Source organism: Chenopodium album, chromosome 5 (genome assembly GCF_948465745.1).
Source record: "Chenopodium album chromosome 5, dcCheAlbu1.1, whole genome shotgun sequence".
NCBI lineage: Eukaryota > Viridiplantae > Streptophyta > Magnoliopsida > Caryophyllales > Amaranthaceae > Chenopodium > Chenopodium album.
In genome coordinates, this window is record NC_137838.1 from 636047 (window position 1) to 650680 (window position 14634).

A 14634-nucleotide genomic window follows, 5' to 3' on the forward strand; every position below is an offset into this window, starting at 1 on the left:
TATTCTCTTAGAATTCTCTCTCTAAACCTTTGTTCTTAATCTACTCTTAATTCCAGATTTATTTTGGTAACGATTCCTATTCTCTTAATCTTAGTTATTTATTCTATTCCTTTAATCATGTCTTATTTTATTGCTTTGATTTGTCTAGTTTTTAATATGTGTGAGTAGTTTTATTTATAGGGTTTATGGGGATCTAATAATTAATATGAAGGGGTAAATTATTGTTGTTGATTATCAATGCTAGATTAATTTCCTATTGATTGATTTAATACTCTGTGACTAGATTAGGCCTATCTTTTATGCATGAGTTTGACAATATTGATTCAAGATTCGAGAGATGAGAATTAATGTTTAGGTCTAGTTTCAATAGGCAGATTAATTTATAAATGGTTAAGTCGAGATTCGAGAGATGAGATTTAATACCGGTAGATTAATTCTGTGATTGTAATACGTAGCGAAAGCCCTTTACAATCTGGTTAATTGATGCATTGATGATTGACTATTATTGATTATTGGTATTGCATGATAATTTCTTATTGGATTGTTTTAATGTTTTACAATTGCGGCTTGTAAAAGTATAGCAATATTAAATTGATGAATCGAGCAGATGTTAATTTGATATTAAAGGCCATTTTCAATAAGAACTTAGATCTAGTAAATTGCGAGAGCCTGTTAGATCTATGTTGATTAATAAATTGCGAGAGCCTGTTAATCATGTTATTTATGCAATGTCAATGATTGATTACTCTGTTTTACCCTGGAGTATTATTTATTGGTGAACCTATGCCCTAGATCCTTTTATATATTATTTTCTCCCTATTCCTACTCTTTGTAGTTTAGTTTCTTATTCAACTATAAATATTGGTTACTTAAGTAATTTAGATTATAATAATTAATTAGGAGTAAAAAGACTTGTTTCCCTGTGGAGATCGACCCTACTTCCCTATCTACCTTAGTTAGTGATTTAGGTAATTATTTTTGATTAGGGGATACGACTTTACCCTGTCACCCTAGGGGATACATCTCATGATCATATAATGCCGTTTGGAACCATATATCATCATTATATGTTGTCATAAATGTTCGTGGTAGGCTTGAGTTCACGTAATCGGTGCAAGTTGTTAATGGGTAAATTAACCGTTTTAAAGCAAATTGGATGGAACCACCCACCTACTTGGACTCCTGGAGGGTATTAGGGACCATGGTAAACATCTCGACAATTTTTATTTCCGAGCGAAAAAAGGTCAAAAAATTCCAAAATTGAAGGCTATTATCCACGCTTTTTGAGAAATTTTGGAGGTTATGGAGCCCGGTGGCGAAAAGTCTTGAGGCCCTAATGGATACACCTCAAGATCATATAATATCGTTTGGAACCATATATGACCATTATATGCTGTCATAAATGTCTGTGGTAGGCTTAAGTTCACGAAATCGGTGCAAGTTATGAACGGGTAAATTGACGGTTTTAAGGAAAATTGAATGGTTCCACCCACCTAATTGTACTCCCGAAGGATATTAGATACCATGGTAAAATTCTCGGCCATTTTTATTTTCGAGACAAAAAAGGTCTAAAAATTCTAAAATTGAAGGCTATTATCCACGTTTTTTTAGAAATTTCGGAGGTTACAGGGCCTGGTGGCGAAAAATCTTGAGGACCTTGGGGATACATCTCAAGATCATATAATGCCGTTTGGAACCATATATGACCAATATATGATGTCATAAATGTCCGTGGTATGCTTGAGTTTACGAAATCAGTGCAAGTTGTTAACGGGAATATTGACCGTTTTAAAGCAAATTGGATGGTTCCACCCACCTAATTGGACACCCAAAGGGTATTAGGGACCATGAAAAACTTCTCGGCAATTTTTATTTCCAGGCGTAAAAAGGTAAAAAAAAAAGTCCATAATTGAAGGCTATTATCCACGATTTTTGAGGAATTTCGAAGGTTACGGGGTTCGGCGGCGAAAAATCTTGAGGCCCTAGGGGATGCATCTCAGGATCAAATAATGTCGTTTGGAACCATATATGACCGTTATATGATGTCATAAATATTCGTGGAAAGCTTGAGTTCACTAAATCGGTGCAAGTTGTTAACGAATAAATTGACCGTTTAAAAGCAAATTGGATAGTTCCACCCACCTAATTGTACTCCCAGAGGGTATTAGAGACCATGATAAACTTCTCGGCAAATTTTAATTCCGAGTGAAAAAAGGTCTAAAAATTCCACAATTAAAGGCTATTATCCATGCTTTTTGAGGAATTTCGAAGGTTACGGGGCCTGGTGGCGAAAAATCTTGGGGACCTTGGGGATACATCTCAGGATCATATAATGCCGTTTGGAACCATATATGACCTTTATACACTATTATAAATGTCCGTGGTAGGCTTGAGTGTACGAAATCGGTGCAAGTTGTTAACGGGTAAATTGACCGTTTTAAAGTAAATTGGATGGTTCCACCCACCTTATTGGACACCCAGAGGGTATTAGGGACCATGGCAAACTTCTCGACAATTTTTATTTCCGGGCGAAAAAATGTCAAAAAATTCCAAAATTGAAGGCTATTATCCACGATTTTTGAGGAATTTTTATTACGATTTATATATATATATATATATATATATATATATATATATATATATATTTTAGAAAGGAGTAAGTATTAAATTAATATTTCCTCAAATACATACTTTTTATCTTTGCTAAATAACCTAGTCAATGAAAATCAACCCTTAAGTGATAGGGTTCAATCCTCACCCCCTTGGCCCCTCCTTTAATCCTACGATTAAATTTATCTCAGTCATTAACTTTGGATTATTAAATTATTAAAACTTGTCATACATACCATCATTTATGCATCAGAATGAAAAATACTATGGAGTAAGGGCCTATTCACATTTACTTAATTTCAGTTCAGTTCAGCTCTAATCAGTTCAGTTCAGCTCCAATCAGTTCAGTTCAGTTCAGCTCTTAATTTTCCTCTCTCATAAAATATTCATTTCAGCTCAATTCAGTTCAGTTCAGTTCAGCTCCAATCAATTCAGTTCAGTTCAACAGCTCAGTTCAGTAAATGTGAACAGACCCTAACTGTTTATATCCATTAAATAGAAACCTTTAATGTTCAATTACTAATTGCACCAAAAGATTACGAATGAAAGGTGTCTAGGTGGGGGCGGAATAGATAATTAAAGTGTAAGTAAATGACAATAAATGGAATTAGTACAGTACATTTAGATAAGAATATAACTAGTAATAAACATGGATCACACGATTCAATTCATATTCATTGCATCGTCCCTCGATCTCTACATAGTCAACCATGCATATGTACAATCATTTTGAATAAGATGCACCACCTACTGTACAAAAAATCATCATCATTTGTACAACGTGATATTAATTTACTTCGTATGAAATAATAATCAACCACAACTTTATAAGTCATAATTTCATAGCCATATCATAAAATCCCTACTAGCTTATTCTTACACGTTATTCCTCCCTTGCTTCTTCCCCCTAATATAAACTCAATTTCTCAATTCTTCTCGCCTACTTTTAAAATCACCCATCTCCAATCGATCCCATGTTTAATTAATTCCTTCATCTACCTCATTCGATATATATTTCTCCATCGTACTATAAAATATCAAGTACTAACTTAATCATCGGAGAAGTTTTCACCTTTAGAACCCTCCCCATCTTGCAAGTATACACCAACGAACCTACAATCATCTCTTAAGAGATCATCTTCGATTCATCACGACTACAATTATCACAATTAAAATGGAAACAATAGTACTATACCCTGCACCATTTGTAGGCCACTTAATCTCAATGATTGAACTAGGTAAACTCCTTTTAACACACTCTCCTTCTATTTCTTCCATCACCATTATCATCCCAGATTCTCCGATATGCCGATCTTCGACGTACTCCTCTTACGTCTCCTTTATCTCCTCCTCTTTCCCTTCCATCACCTTCGTCTTCCACCCTCCCGTTCCTCTTCTTCTCGGCGACCTTTCCAAATACAACGATGTCGAACAAATCACGTACGAAACTCTCCGAAGTAACAACACCAATGTTCTCAAATCACTCGAATCTATTGCTCAATCCTCAACTATTTCCGCTTTTATCCTCGACTTCTTCTGCTACTCGGCGGTTGAAGTTTCTCAATCACTCAATATCCCTACTTACTTTTTCTTTGCTTCGGGTGCTTTTGTTCTAGCTTTCTTCCTTAACCTTCCTATCTATGATAGAACATATACCGATTCTTATAGGAATCTTCGTGTTTCGCTTGAGATTCCTGGGATGTTTTCTTTTCCTACTAGTAGTATGATCGAATGCATGCTTGATCGTGGGGAAAGTTATAAGGAGTTTGTCAAGTTAGGTGAAACTTTTCTTAAATCAGATGGGATTATCGTTAATACTTTCGAGTCGTTAGAGATTAGAGCTGTTAAGGGTTTAAAACAAGGGACTTGTCTTCCAGGAGCTAAAATTCCACATGTTTATTGTGTTGGGCCTTTGATAGCTAAAAATCGAGGCGGTGAAGGAGGAGGAGAAAGTCGACACGAGTGTCTAAGTTGGCTGGACTCACAACCAAGTCGAAGCGTGGTGTACTTGTGCTTTGGAAGTGGAGGTGTGTTTTCTAAGGAGCAAACAAGGGAGATAGCTCTAGGGTTGGAGAATAGTGGGGTGAGGTTTTTATGGGTGGTTCGTATGCCACCTAAAAAAGATAAGGCTAAGGTGCTTTCAAGGTCATTGGTGGAGCCAGATTTGGACTCATTCCTTCCTGAGGGGTTTTTGGAAAGGACTAAAGATAGGGGTCATGTGGTCAAGATGTGGGTCCCGCAAATTGATGTGTTAGGACATGGGTCAGTAGGTGGGTTTGTGACTCATTGTGGATGGAACTCGACTTTAGAGGCAGTGTGTGCTGGAGTGCCTATGGTGGCTTGGCCTTTGTATGCCGAGCAAAGATTTAATAAGATTTTGATTGTGGAGGAGATTGGGATTGCGTTACCAATGGATGAATCGGAGGATAGTTTTGTGAGGTCGAGTGAAATTGAGAGGCGAGTCAAGCAAATTATTAGTTCGGAAGAAGGGGATGTGGTTAGGGAACGTGTGTTGGATTTGAAAAACCAGGCTGAGGTTGTATTTAGTGAAGGAGGCTCATCTGAAGAAGCATTGAATTTGCTAGTTAAATCATGGAAAGATGGACATGGCTTGTAATTTTTTTCGTTGATTATATGTCAGCATGTCACACACATTTCAAAAAAATAAAAAATCATAATTTGACATATCTTGTGGACTTGTGACTTTTTAAATGATGTGATATTGTGACCACAAAATTTCTAGCAAATATTATCCAGCCAATTTCCATTTAATGGAATGAATTTGCCTAATTACTTTACATTTATACAGAAAACAGAGTATGAAGCATGTGATTGCCCGGTCCCTTAATACATCATTTCCATAATTCCATGAGATTAAATTTTTTGTTGCAATTTTATTTTAGTATAGATTTAACTTCAAACCAAGCTAACACAGTCCCACAAAAAAAAAAAAAAAAAAAAAAAAAAAAAAAAAAAAAAAAAAAAAAAAAATTAAAATACGAGAAGATAGAGTGTGTAATGGATTAATTCATTCAATAGCAACTTTCCGGCAATGACAGTGTAACTAACTGGAAGGTCCAATAATAAGAGACATGGCCTATGGCATTAAAATATGAACTAAATCCTAGCCTCTTGTCTAGAATTCAAGAGCATGGCTTAAGGCTGCATATAGAAAGGACTGAAATTGATGACTACACCTTTGAATTTGAAGCTTGTAAACCTCACGGCTATTCCATATGCTGAAAATTATCCAGGAGCTCGGCTCTGTAGTGTCTGTATTGTGATCCTTGATATGCAGACCTTCCCAACCCTCATCATTGAAATTATGAAATAACATGCCCATCTTCCGAGGCTTGGATTACCACTAAAGATTATTTCAGTATCATTTGGATAAAAGTCTTTGCATTTTGAGCCGATTTTATAACAGAAACAGCTTGGCTGACGTGCAACTTCTCTATATTTATATTTCCATAAGAACATATATAAGCATAGAAATCAATACTAGTGGCATTTTTAGGGTAAACAGATTTCTAGAAGCAACATTGCTCTCCTCGGTAGCTAGGTATACATACTCTGCACCATAATTTGCGAGCCATTCTTCAATTGCATTCATCAGGTTGAGTCCAATTCCCATATGCCTGTAAGTGCCAAATACGAACAGGATAAAAGGGTAAATACGCCTACAGAATTCTAGACCAAGAGCAATGTGTCAAATTAATAGAATCACTATGGAAGCATACCATCTGTTTTAAGTCAAATTAATTCAATCACTATGGAAAAGATGATTCAAGAATCATACCTAAAACAGAGCTGTGGTAATTAGTTATTGAAGAGGATTAATAGGAGTATCTAGTTCATCCATAACATCTGTAGTTTTGTACTATAACGAACACTAAATTCTTGTGCAACAGGCATTACAGTGATGGTACAACAATTAGTACAGTAATAATTACAAAGAGTGGGATAAAGGAAGTACCAGTGTCTTGGAGAGACTTGAAGGCCAAGTATGTATCCCATCTTCAAATTTGATCTCCTGAGACCAAACCCCACTTCTTTTATGCACCCTCGGACAACTCCAACAAGCTCCCCAAGCTTTTCCATCTTGATCTCTGCGACCTGTTGTCCAGTTTGAAGCACATATGAATGATCTATACGTAGTCAAGTTAGGAAAAGAAAAATGCTCTTTCCCTGGTAGAAATTTAAAATTCCTGTTACGAAGCTAAGGAAGAAGACACTCTATAAGGCAAGAAGCAAATTAGTAGCACACAACTTTTTTTGGCTAATTAATAAACAAGTGAAATTTGCATTAGGGAGCCCCCGTAGCCCAACCTACTAGAAAGCATGACATGGGGAACCCAACATAAAAGTTATGCAGCTAAAGTTGAGAACAGAGATAATATTGAGTTCAACAAGTTAAATTTTCTTTTAGCCTCATACACCAACATAATGTGAACAGGACAGAATCTGATCCTACATAAAGGGTCACCCGTCATATCACTGAATATGGAGACATTCTTATTAGAACCTACTGCACAATTCTACTCAAGCATCTGCATTGTATTCCCTGATGATCTGAGGCTTGCTCATGGTGCTGAAGAAGCCGATTACTAGAATAAGGGAAGACAGATATAAAGTCTATTCCAATTGAAAGTTAGATAGACTAGGCTCGCTGAAATCAAATGTGCAGATCAATTTATATGAGGAACTATTATTGACATGTTACATAGACACATTTTATTTCCTTATGACTTATCACAAGAGTACATATTTGAGTAACATGCTCCTCAAGTGTAACATGAGAATATGAGAATCGAGTCGCAGAAATAGTCATTAATTTATAGAATCAAGTGTAACATGCTCCTTTAAATCATTCAAGAGAATATGTGTGTTTTAACTTGGACATTTCTACAAACATATGGAGTAGTGGACAAGCAAAAACCCTGAAATTCCTGCACAAAATGCTTCCCTCAATTATACTACAACGAACATGTGGATTTTCATTCGGACATTTTAACAAACACCTATCAGGCAAACCTCAAAACAAACCCATAATATTAAAAACAAGCAGATCAGATAAATAAAGAAATCTCACTGATATTGTTCCTCTTGTGGGTCTTAATCTTAGACCTGGGCTTCTTCAAATGAACTGGGTTAAACTCTTTCCTCTTCCTCTTGTACTCAACTATCTCCATATTTCCACCTTCATTGTCATCGTCATTGTCGTCGTCATCGTTGAAATCATGCCATTGAAGGGCATCAAGATCAGCAGTAACTTGATCAATACTTAGACAAACATCATTGTTGGTAGAAATCTGGGTTTCATTCAAAGTTGAACGATGAGGATTAATGAACTCATCAATTGCATCCAATGCTTCCAAAATCATCTCCTACAAAAAAATCATACTCAATAATTTCAAACACAATAAATAATCCATTAAAAAACAAACAAGTGAATTGATGAGGGAGATGGGTATGATTATACCTTACGGCGATTTCGGCGAGTAAGTCTGTAGAATCCATGAATGTAAAGAATGTGATTGAGTTGGTCGAAGTTGAAAGATGAAGAAATTAAAGGATTGTTGAAGAATAAATGATAATGTTCGAAACTAAGGGTTTTAATCTTTGCCATTTTTCTCTGTTTTCAGGCACCAGCTTCTCAATGTTGTTGTGGAGAATGAATCATGGTTGGCGCCAAAACGGAGTATTTCGTTTAAATAAGGAGTTTTTTTTTTTTTTTTTTTTTTTTTTTTTTTTTTTTTTTTTGGTTGGAAAAAATAAATTCCACCTCCGTTTTTTAGTTGACACGTTTTTTACTTTAGTGCTATTTACACACTTTCATTTGATCTTGTTTTGTGATTTATACATAATGAAAAATATAGTCATGTACTCCTGCGGGATCTTATTAAATTCATCACGATATATATTTTTAAAATATCAAATTTTCATAATTTTTGCTTATCGGTATTAAAGATATAAATAGTTGAAGTTGTGCGTTGGTAAACGTGACTAAAGAAACGTGCCAATTTAAAGAAAGCGGAGGAAGTAAGTAAAATAAAATTGTCCCTTCAAAAAAAAAAAAAAAGTAAAATAAAATTGTTTAAATACGAAGGAGTATTGATTTGCACAAGTATTATTTTTTGTGCTTCGTATCCGTATCCATATCATGGTAATTATACAATTATACTTCATATTTAATTTACGGCTATTTCACCAAATGCCACTAACAAATTTAAAAATTCATCAAATGCCATCGCACTTTTCAGAATTCACCAAATGTCACTCAGTTTTTTAAAAATTCACCGAGTGCCATTAATGACCAACGGTCGTTAACTCCGTTAGTCATTAGGGGTTATCATGACACATGTCATGATATTATTGGTCCATTTATCTTTATTAATAAAAATTAAAAAAAAAGCTGAAAATAATTAGAAAATAATTATAAAAAAAACAGAAAATTAAAATTAAAAAAAAAACCCCAAAATTTTCCCAGCCACCCCTACCACCGCCAAACCCTAGCCCCTCCCCTTATATCGCCGGAAAACGGCCGGCCACCACCTTAACCACCGAAAATCGACCGGCCGGCCCTTTTGCGCCCCACCTGACCCACCGTCGACCCCAAAAACCACCCACACAAACTTCCCCGACCCTTTAAAACCTAAAATTAACCCCAGACCCTAGCCCCACCGTGACCTCAACCACCTCGCCACCCCTACCACCAGCCAGACGAGGCCTAGAGCAGCCAGATTTGCCACGCCGTTCTCCAACTCGGAGCTGCTTTCCAACCCTCCCCTACCCGTTTACCCACCACAACCATTAACGAAATCAAGGTTGTGAAGAGGAGGAGGGCCAAAATCGCCAAGTTAGAAGGGGATAAGGGTCGAAATCGGAGCGTGGGGAAGGGGAGGTAGCCGGAAAAGGGATTGGGGAAGGGAAGGGGGCTGGGATCGGGACAGAGAAAGGATTTTGAGGGTTGAGGACTGGGTTTCGTGGCGGTGGGGAGGGAGTTTTGTGGGAGGGGGAGGGGGAGGGGGAGGAACGGCGTCGGCGCTGCGAGGGAGCTTCTAGGTGGTCGGCGCTGCGGGAGAGCTTCTTGGGCGGCGTCGGTGCTGTGGGACAACAGAATCCAGTAGCTGGGACGGCGGGAACGGCGGCGGGGAGGATGGTTGTGGCTGATGGGGGTTTTGGCTGGTCGGGGTTTTTGAAATAATTTTGGGGTTTTTTTTTAAAATTTTCTGATTTTTTTTTTTAATATTTTCAGCTTTTTTTTTAATTTTTATTAATAAAGATAAATGGACCAATAATATCATGACATGTGTCATGATAACCCCTAATGACTAACGGAGTTAACGGCCGTTGGTCATTAATGGCACTCGGTGAATTTTTAAAAAACTGAGTGGCATTCGGTGAATTCTGAAAAGTGCGATGGCATTTGATGAATTTTTAAATTTGTCAGTGGCATTTGGTGAAATAGTCGTTTAATTTATAAAGGGATTTATACAGATGACTTTTTTAAGACATTTTTTAAAAAATTATTACTGTATTAGAGTAGTTTATTTTAGCTGAGGAACTAAATATAGGGCTTGTTCACATTTATTGAACTGAACTGAACTAAACTGATTGGAGCTGAACTGAACTGATTGGAGCTGAACTGAACTGAACTGAACTAAGCTGAAATGAATATTTTATGAGAGAGGGAAATTAAGAGCTGAACTGAACTGAACTGATTGGAGCTGAACTGAACTGAACTGAACTGAACTGAAATTAAGTAAATGTGAACAGGCCCATATTCATGATATATTTTACCCTACCCATTAGATATATGAATATATACTCCGATATCAAAAATTAATATCTAAATCCCATCTGAAAATTTCTGGATATCCATTATCCAATACGAAGTATTAATTAAAATTGACTAGATGTAAGCCCGTGCGATGCATGGTTTTTAAATATTTCATTTTGTATATTTTTTTGTAATTTCTTAATTTTTTTTGTTTTTATTTTCTATTCTATTATTTTAACATTAATTTAAGGTAAAATATTTTGTTAAGTTTTAAATTATTCTTATTCAAATTTTACGTATATAGAACTTGAATATATAAATTGAAATAAATAGTATCATCTCATTCATCGGATAGTTAGATAAAATCATTAAATCCAAATATATTTTTTAATTTCTAATTATTTGTTAAAATAATATAAATCCTAATGTAAAAGATAATATAAAAGATAATTTTTGTTTTTTTTTTTCATAATTTAAATATTAAATTACTATTTTTTGTTTTCAATTCTCAAATTTCATTTGTTAATTTTTTCTTAAATGGCGACTGGAAATTAAAATTCTAAATTAATTATAAATCTAATTTTTCATTGGTCGAAATATTACTTTTGCTTATGTGGCGTGCGATGCACGAATTTTTATATACATTCTTTATATAAATATTTTTTTGGTGATCTCTTAATTTTTTTCTTGCATTATAAGTTTTAAAATTTTGTATGAAAGTATCATATCATTAGATATTTACATAAAACCATTAACATCAAATGATTGTTTATATTTTTTAAATATCAAAATATAATTTTTAGTTTTTTTAAATAATATAAATCCGAATATCTAAAGATAATTTTTAGTTTTGTAACAAATAAAAATGATAAAATTTAGTGTTCTTAAATAATTAAAATCCTAATAAATTACTATTCGTCGTTTTTACCTACATGGTAAAAATTTAAAATTTCATTCGTCACTTTTATTTAGGTGGCGAGTGTTTTTTTAATTCTAAAATAAAATAAAAATCTAATTTTTGATTGATCGAAAATATACCTTTTCTTATGTGGCGCTCCCAATGCTCCCAAAAAATGCCTACTTTATATATATATATATATATATATATATTAGATTATAATTATTTTCTAAATTTATAACTTTATCTTTTTAATTGCTAAGTTGTACACCTTATATACTAATTTTTTTTTTACGGGAAAAATAATAGTCTTTTTGTAATTAAAATTATCATCAATATATTAAGAATATTAATACTTCCTCTGTTCTTTTTTTATTGCATCCTGAGGGATTTCACGCTTGCCAATGCATTACTTTAGCTGTTATTATCTTTAATTATACTTTTGCAAAAATTATAAAAATTTGATATTTGAAAAGAAGATTTCAAGACAAATCTTACTAGATCCCACGTGACTATATTTTTTCTAATGGATAAATCACAAATGATGGTTAAAGAAGATTAAGTGAATAGTGTAAAAGTCCTAATGGTGCAATAAAATATAAACGGAGGGAGTATATTATTATAAGTGAATAAAACATGATTCGTTTTATATGAAAAATTAAAAAAATTTATATATATTTCACTATTTCAGCCTTTATATTTCGGATATCAAATCGGATATCCAAATATTTTAAAATTAATATCCAAATCCACATCCAATTTCCAAAATTTCGGATTGATTGTGGATCGAATTATCCGCATCCAATTCCGAAATTTCGGATCAATTGTAGATCAAATTATCAAATTTTTGCGGATAATTTTGAACAAGCGGGCCTATTGTAAATTACATACTAGTATTAGATAGAATTTGTACAAAATTCAACTAGTAATAGATATTATACTCGGTTAGTTGGTTAGGTGTTTTTTTTTTTTTTTTTTTTTTTTTTTTTGCACACGGTTAGTTAATGATATATATTTAACTATATCTTATCCTATTATCTATAGAATTATACTCCGTATCAAATTTCATCAAATTCACGTTGCATGGCCAAAGGTTATAAAAGTGAAGACGAAGTGAAGACAAATTATAATAGTAAATTTTGATTATCGCAATTATTATTAACTCATCAACAACGTAAGTTTGTTTCTCTAAACCTCTCTAAGATATACAATGGAAGAAAAACGTGGAGAATCTTTCGTTAACCTTCCACCAGGCTACAGATTTGAGCCTTATAATAAAGAACTAATCACTCATTATCTCAAACCCAAGATCAATGGATTTGATTTGCCTCTGAATCCAATACACGAACTTGACAATATCAACGTCTACGGTCCTGAAGATCTCACTGGTACGTACAATTGCCCTACTAATACGTTTTTTTTTTTATGCAAGCCGAAAATAACTAAAATCACAAAAGCATATTTACTCTGTTCTTTGTTGTTTGGATGTAATTATTAATCTTTCGTATTCTTACGTTTTAGCAGTCTTTTTATAAATTAAAATTAATCATATACTACCTCCGGTCCAAATTACTCGTAACTTTGGGGTATTATTTGTGAGACATAAAATATTCCAAAGTTGCGAGTAATTTGGACCGGAGGTAGTAATACATATTCAATGCGTAATTGTGGCCGGCTGACACACAAGTAAACCCTGACCGGATAAATCTTGATGACCTAGTAACCCTTAACTAAGTATTCCCTGACCGAGTAACCCATGACTAAGTATCCCCTAACCGAGTAACCCTAGCATAATCAGGGTTTTTGAATTTAAGTAAATTACTCGGATTAGGGTTATAAAAAATAAAAATAAATTAAAAAACCTACTTGTCATAAGCATGTATTTTTCTTTTTCAGATATTGCAATTAGACTATCATTTAGGATCGTATATGATGACTTTTTTAGTTTAGAGTAATTTGTTTTTGTAATTTAACCCTTGCAGCCAGATTCAATCCACAAGGAAAAGGAAAAAGTAAAAGTTGGTATTTTTTCACATCACGGAATAAAAAATACCAGAACGGGAGTCGTCCTGACCGAAAAGCCGGCGATGGGTTTTGGAAAGCCACCGGAAAAGACCACCCAATCAAAGACGATGATGGTACATTGATCGGACACCAAAGATCATTGGTGTATTTCAAGGGAAAACCTAACAATAACAAAAAGGATAAGAAAAAGAATAATAATCAGAAGACGCACTGGCATATGCTAGAGTTACGAGTCCCTGATCAACCCAAATTAATACCTAAGAGGAAACGAGATCATCAACAAGATACCAATACTAGTATGAGGGTACGTGTAATAATATCGTTTCTTTGTTGCAACTAAAAATTAACGGAGATAATATATATATTCTAATTGTTTTTTTTTTTTTTTTGGATGAGATACAGTTGGATTATGTGCTATGTAGAATCTACTACAATAGAGGAGCCAAAAAAGAAATAAAAGATGTACAAGTTAAAGAAGAAAATAAAGAAGTGGAGGAGGAAAACATCAATAGCCACGAACAAGAAATTAACAATCAACAATTCTCCAACACTAGCTCGAACCCCTCTTCTGTCACCAACAACAATTACCAATTTGTAGGTTATGATTATGAGTTGGTTAACAGCAACAACGTCATCAGCTACGAAAATAATAATGATGGCTTGGTTAACTACAACAACCTCATCAGCTATGACAATAATGATGGCTTGGTTAACGACAGCAACCTCATCAGCTACGACAATGATGGCTTGGTTAACAGCAACAACGACCTCATCAGCTCCGACAATGATGGTCTGAATAACTCCATCTATGCTGATCTTCAGGATTTAGTGCCGGATTTTGATAGTTTTTATGACAAAATAATGACCGATGTATTATTGGACCAAATAGATTTCACAACATATTGATCGTTAGATTATTTTTTTTTGTTTTTTTTTTTAATTTTATTTATTAGTCTTAGACGACTTAGACACCCTTACCTTAGTAGATTTTTGGTGGTTATAAATTTTTTTATAGTCTTATTTTATTCTCAATATTTTTAATGATTTTGTTTTTTGAAAAAGAAAAGCTAATACTAATTAGTTAATAGAGTTAATGGCATATAAGAATTTAACCTTTTAATAGAGTTACTTTTTAATAGAGTTAATGGCACATAAGAATTTAACCTTTTAATAGAGTTAATGGCGTATAAGAATTTAACCTTTTAATAGAGTTCATGGCATATAATTTTTACAATCTGACTAATACTAAGTATTTTTCATCAAGTTTTCCAACCAAAAACATAAAAATAGCTGCAAGAAAAAAAAAATGAAAAAAGAA

The 14634-nt window shown here is 34.0% G+C and overlaps 1 protein-coding gene and 1 pseudogene across 1 annotated transcript; one reads left to right on the forward strand and one right to left on the reverse strand.

The window, feature by feature from the left end:
* Positions 1 to 3318: 3318 nt before the first annotated feature.
* LOC145631400 (UDP-glycosyltransferase 88A1 pseudogene) lies at positions 3319 to 5607 on the forward strand (annotated as a pseudogene).
* A 513-nt stretch (positions 5608 to 6120) lies between these two features.
* LOC145631269 (uncharacterized) lies at positions 6121 to 8239 on the reverse strand. The gene is made up of 4 exons (XM_081683356.1): positions 8093 to 8239; positions 7703 to 7997; positions 6587 to 6726; positions 6121 to 6248 (listed from the first exon to the last, which is right to left on the reverse strand). Exons 1-4 carry the CDS (start codon positions 8237 to 8239, stop codon positions 6210 to 6212), a joined length of 621 nt encoding a protein of 206 aa, XP_081539482.1. The 3' UTR covers positions 6121 to 6209.
* Between the last annotated feature and the right edge of the window lie 6395 nt (positions 8240 to 14634).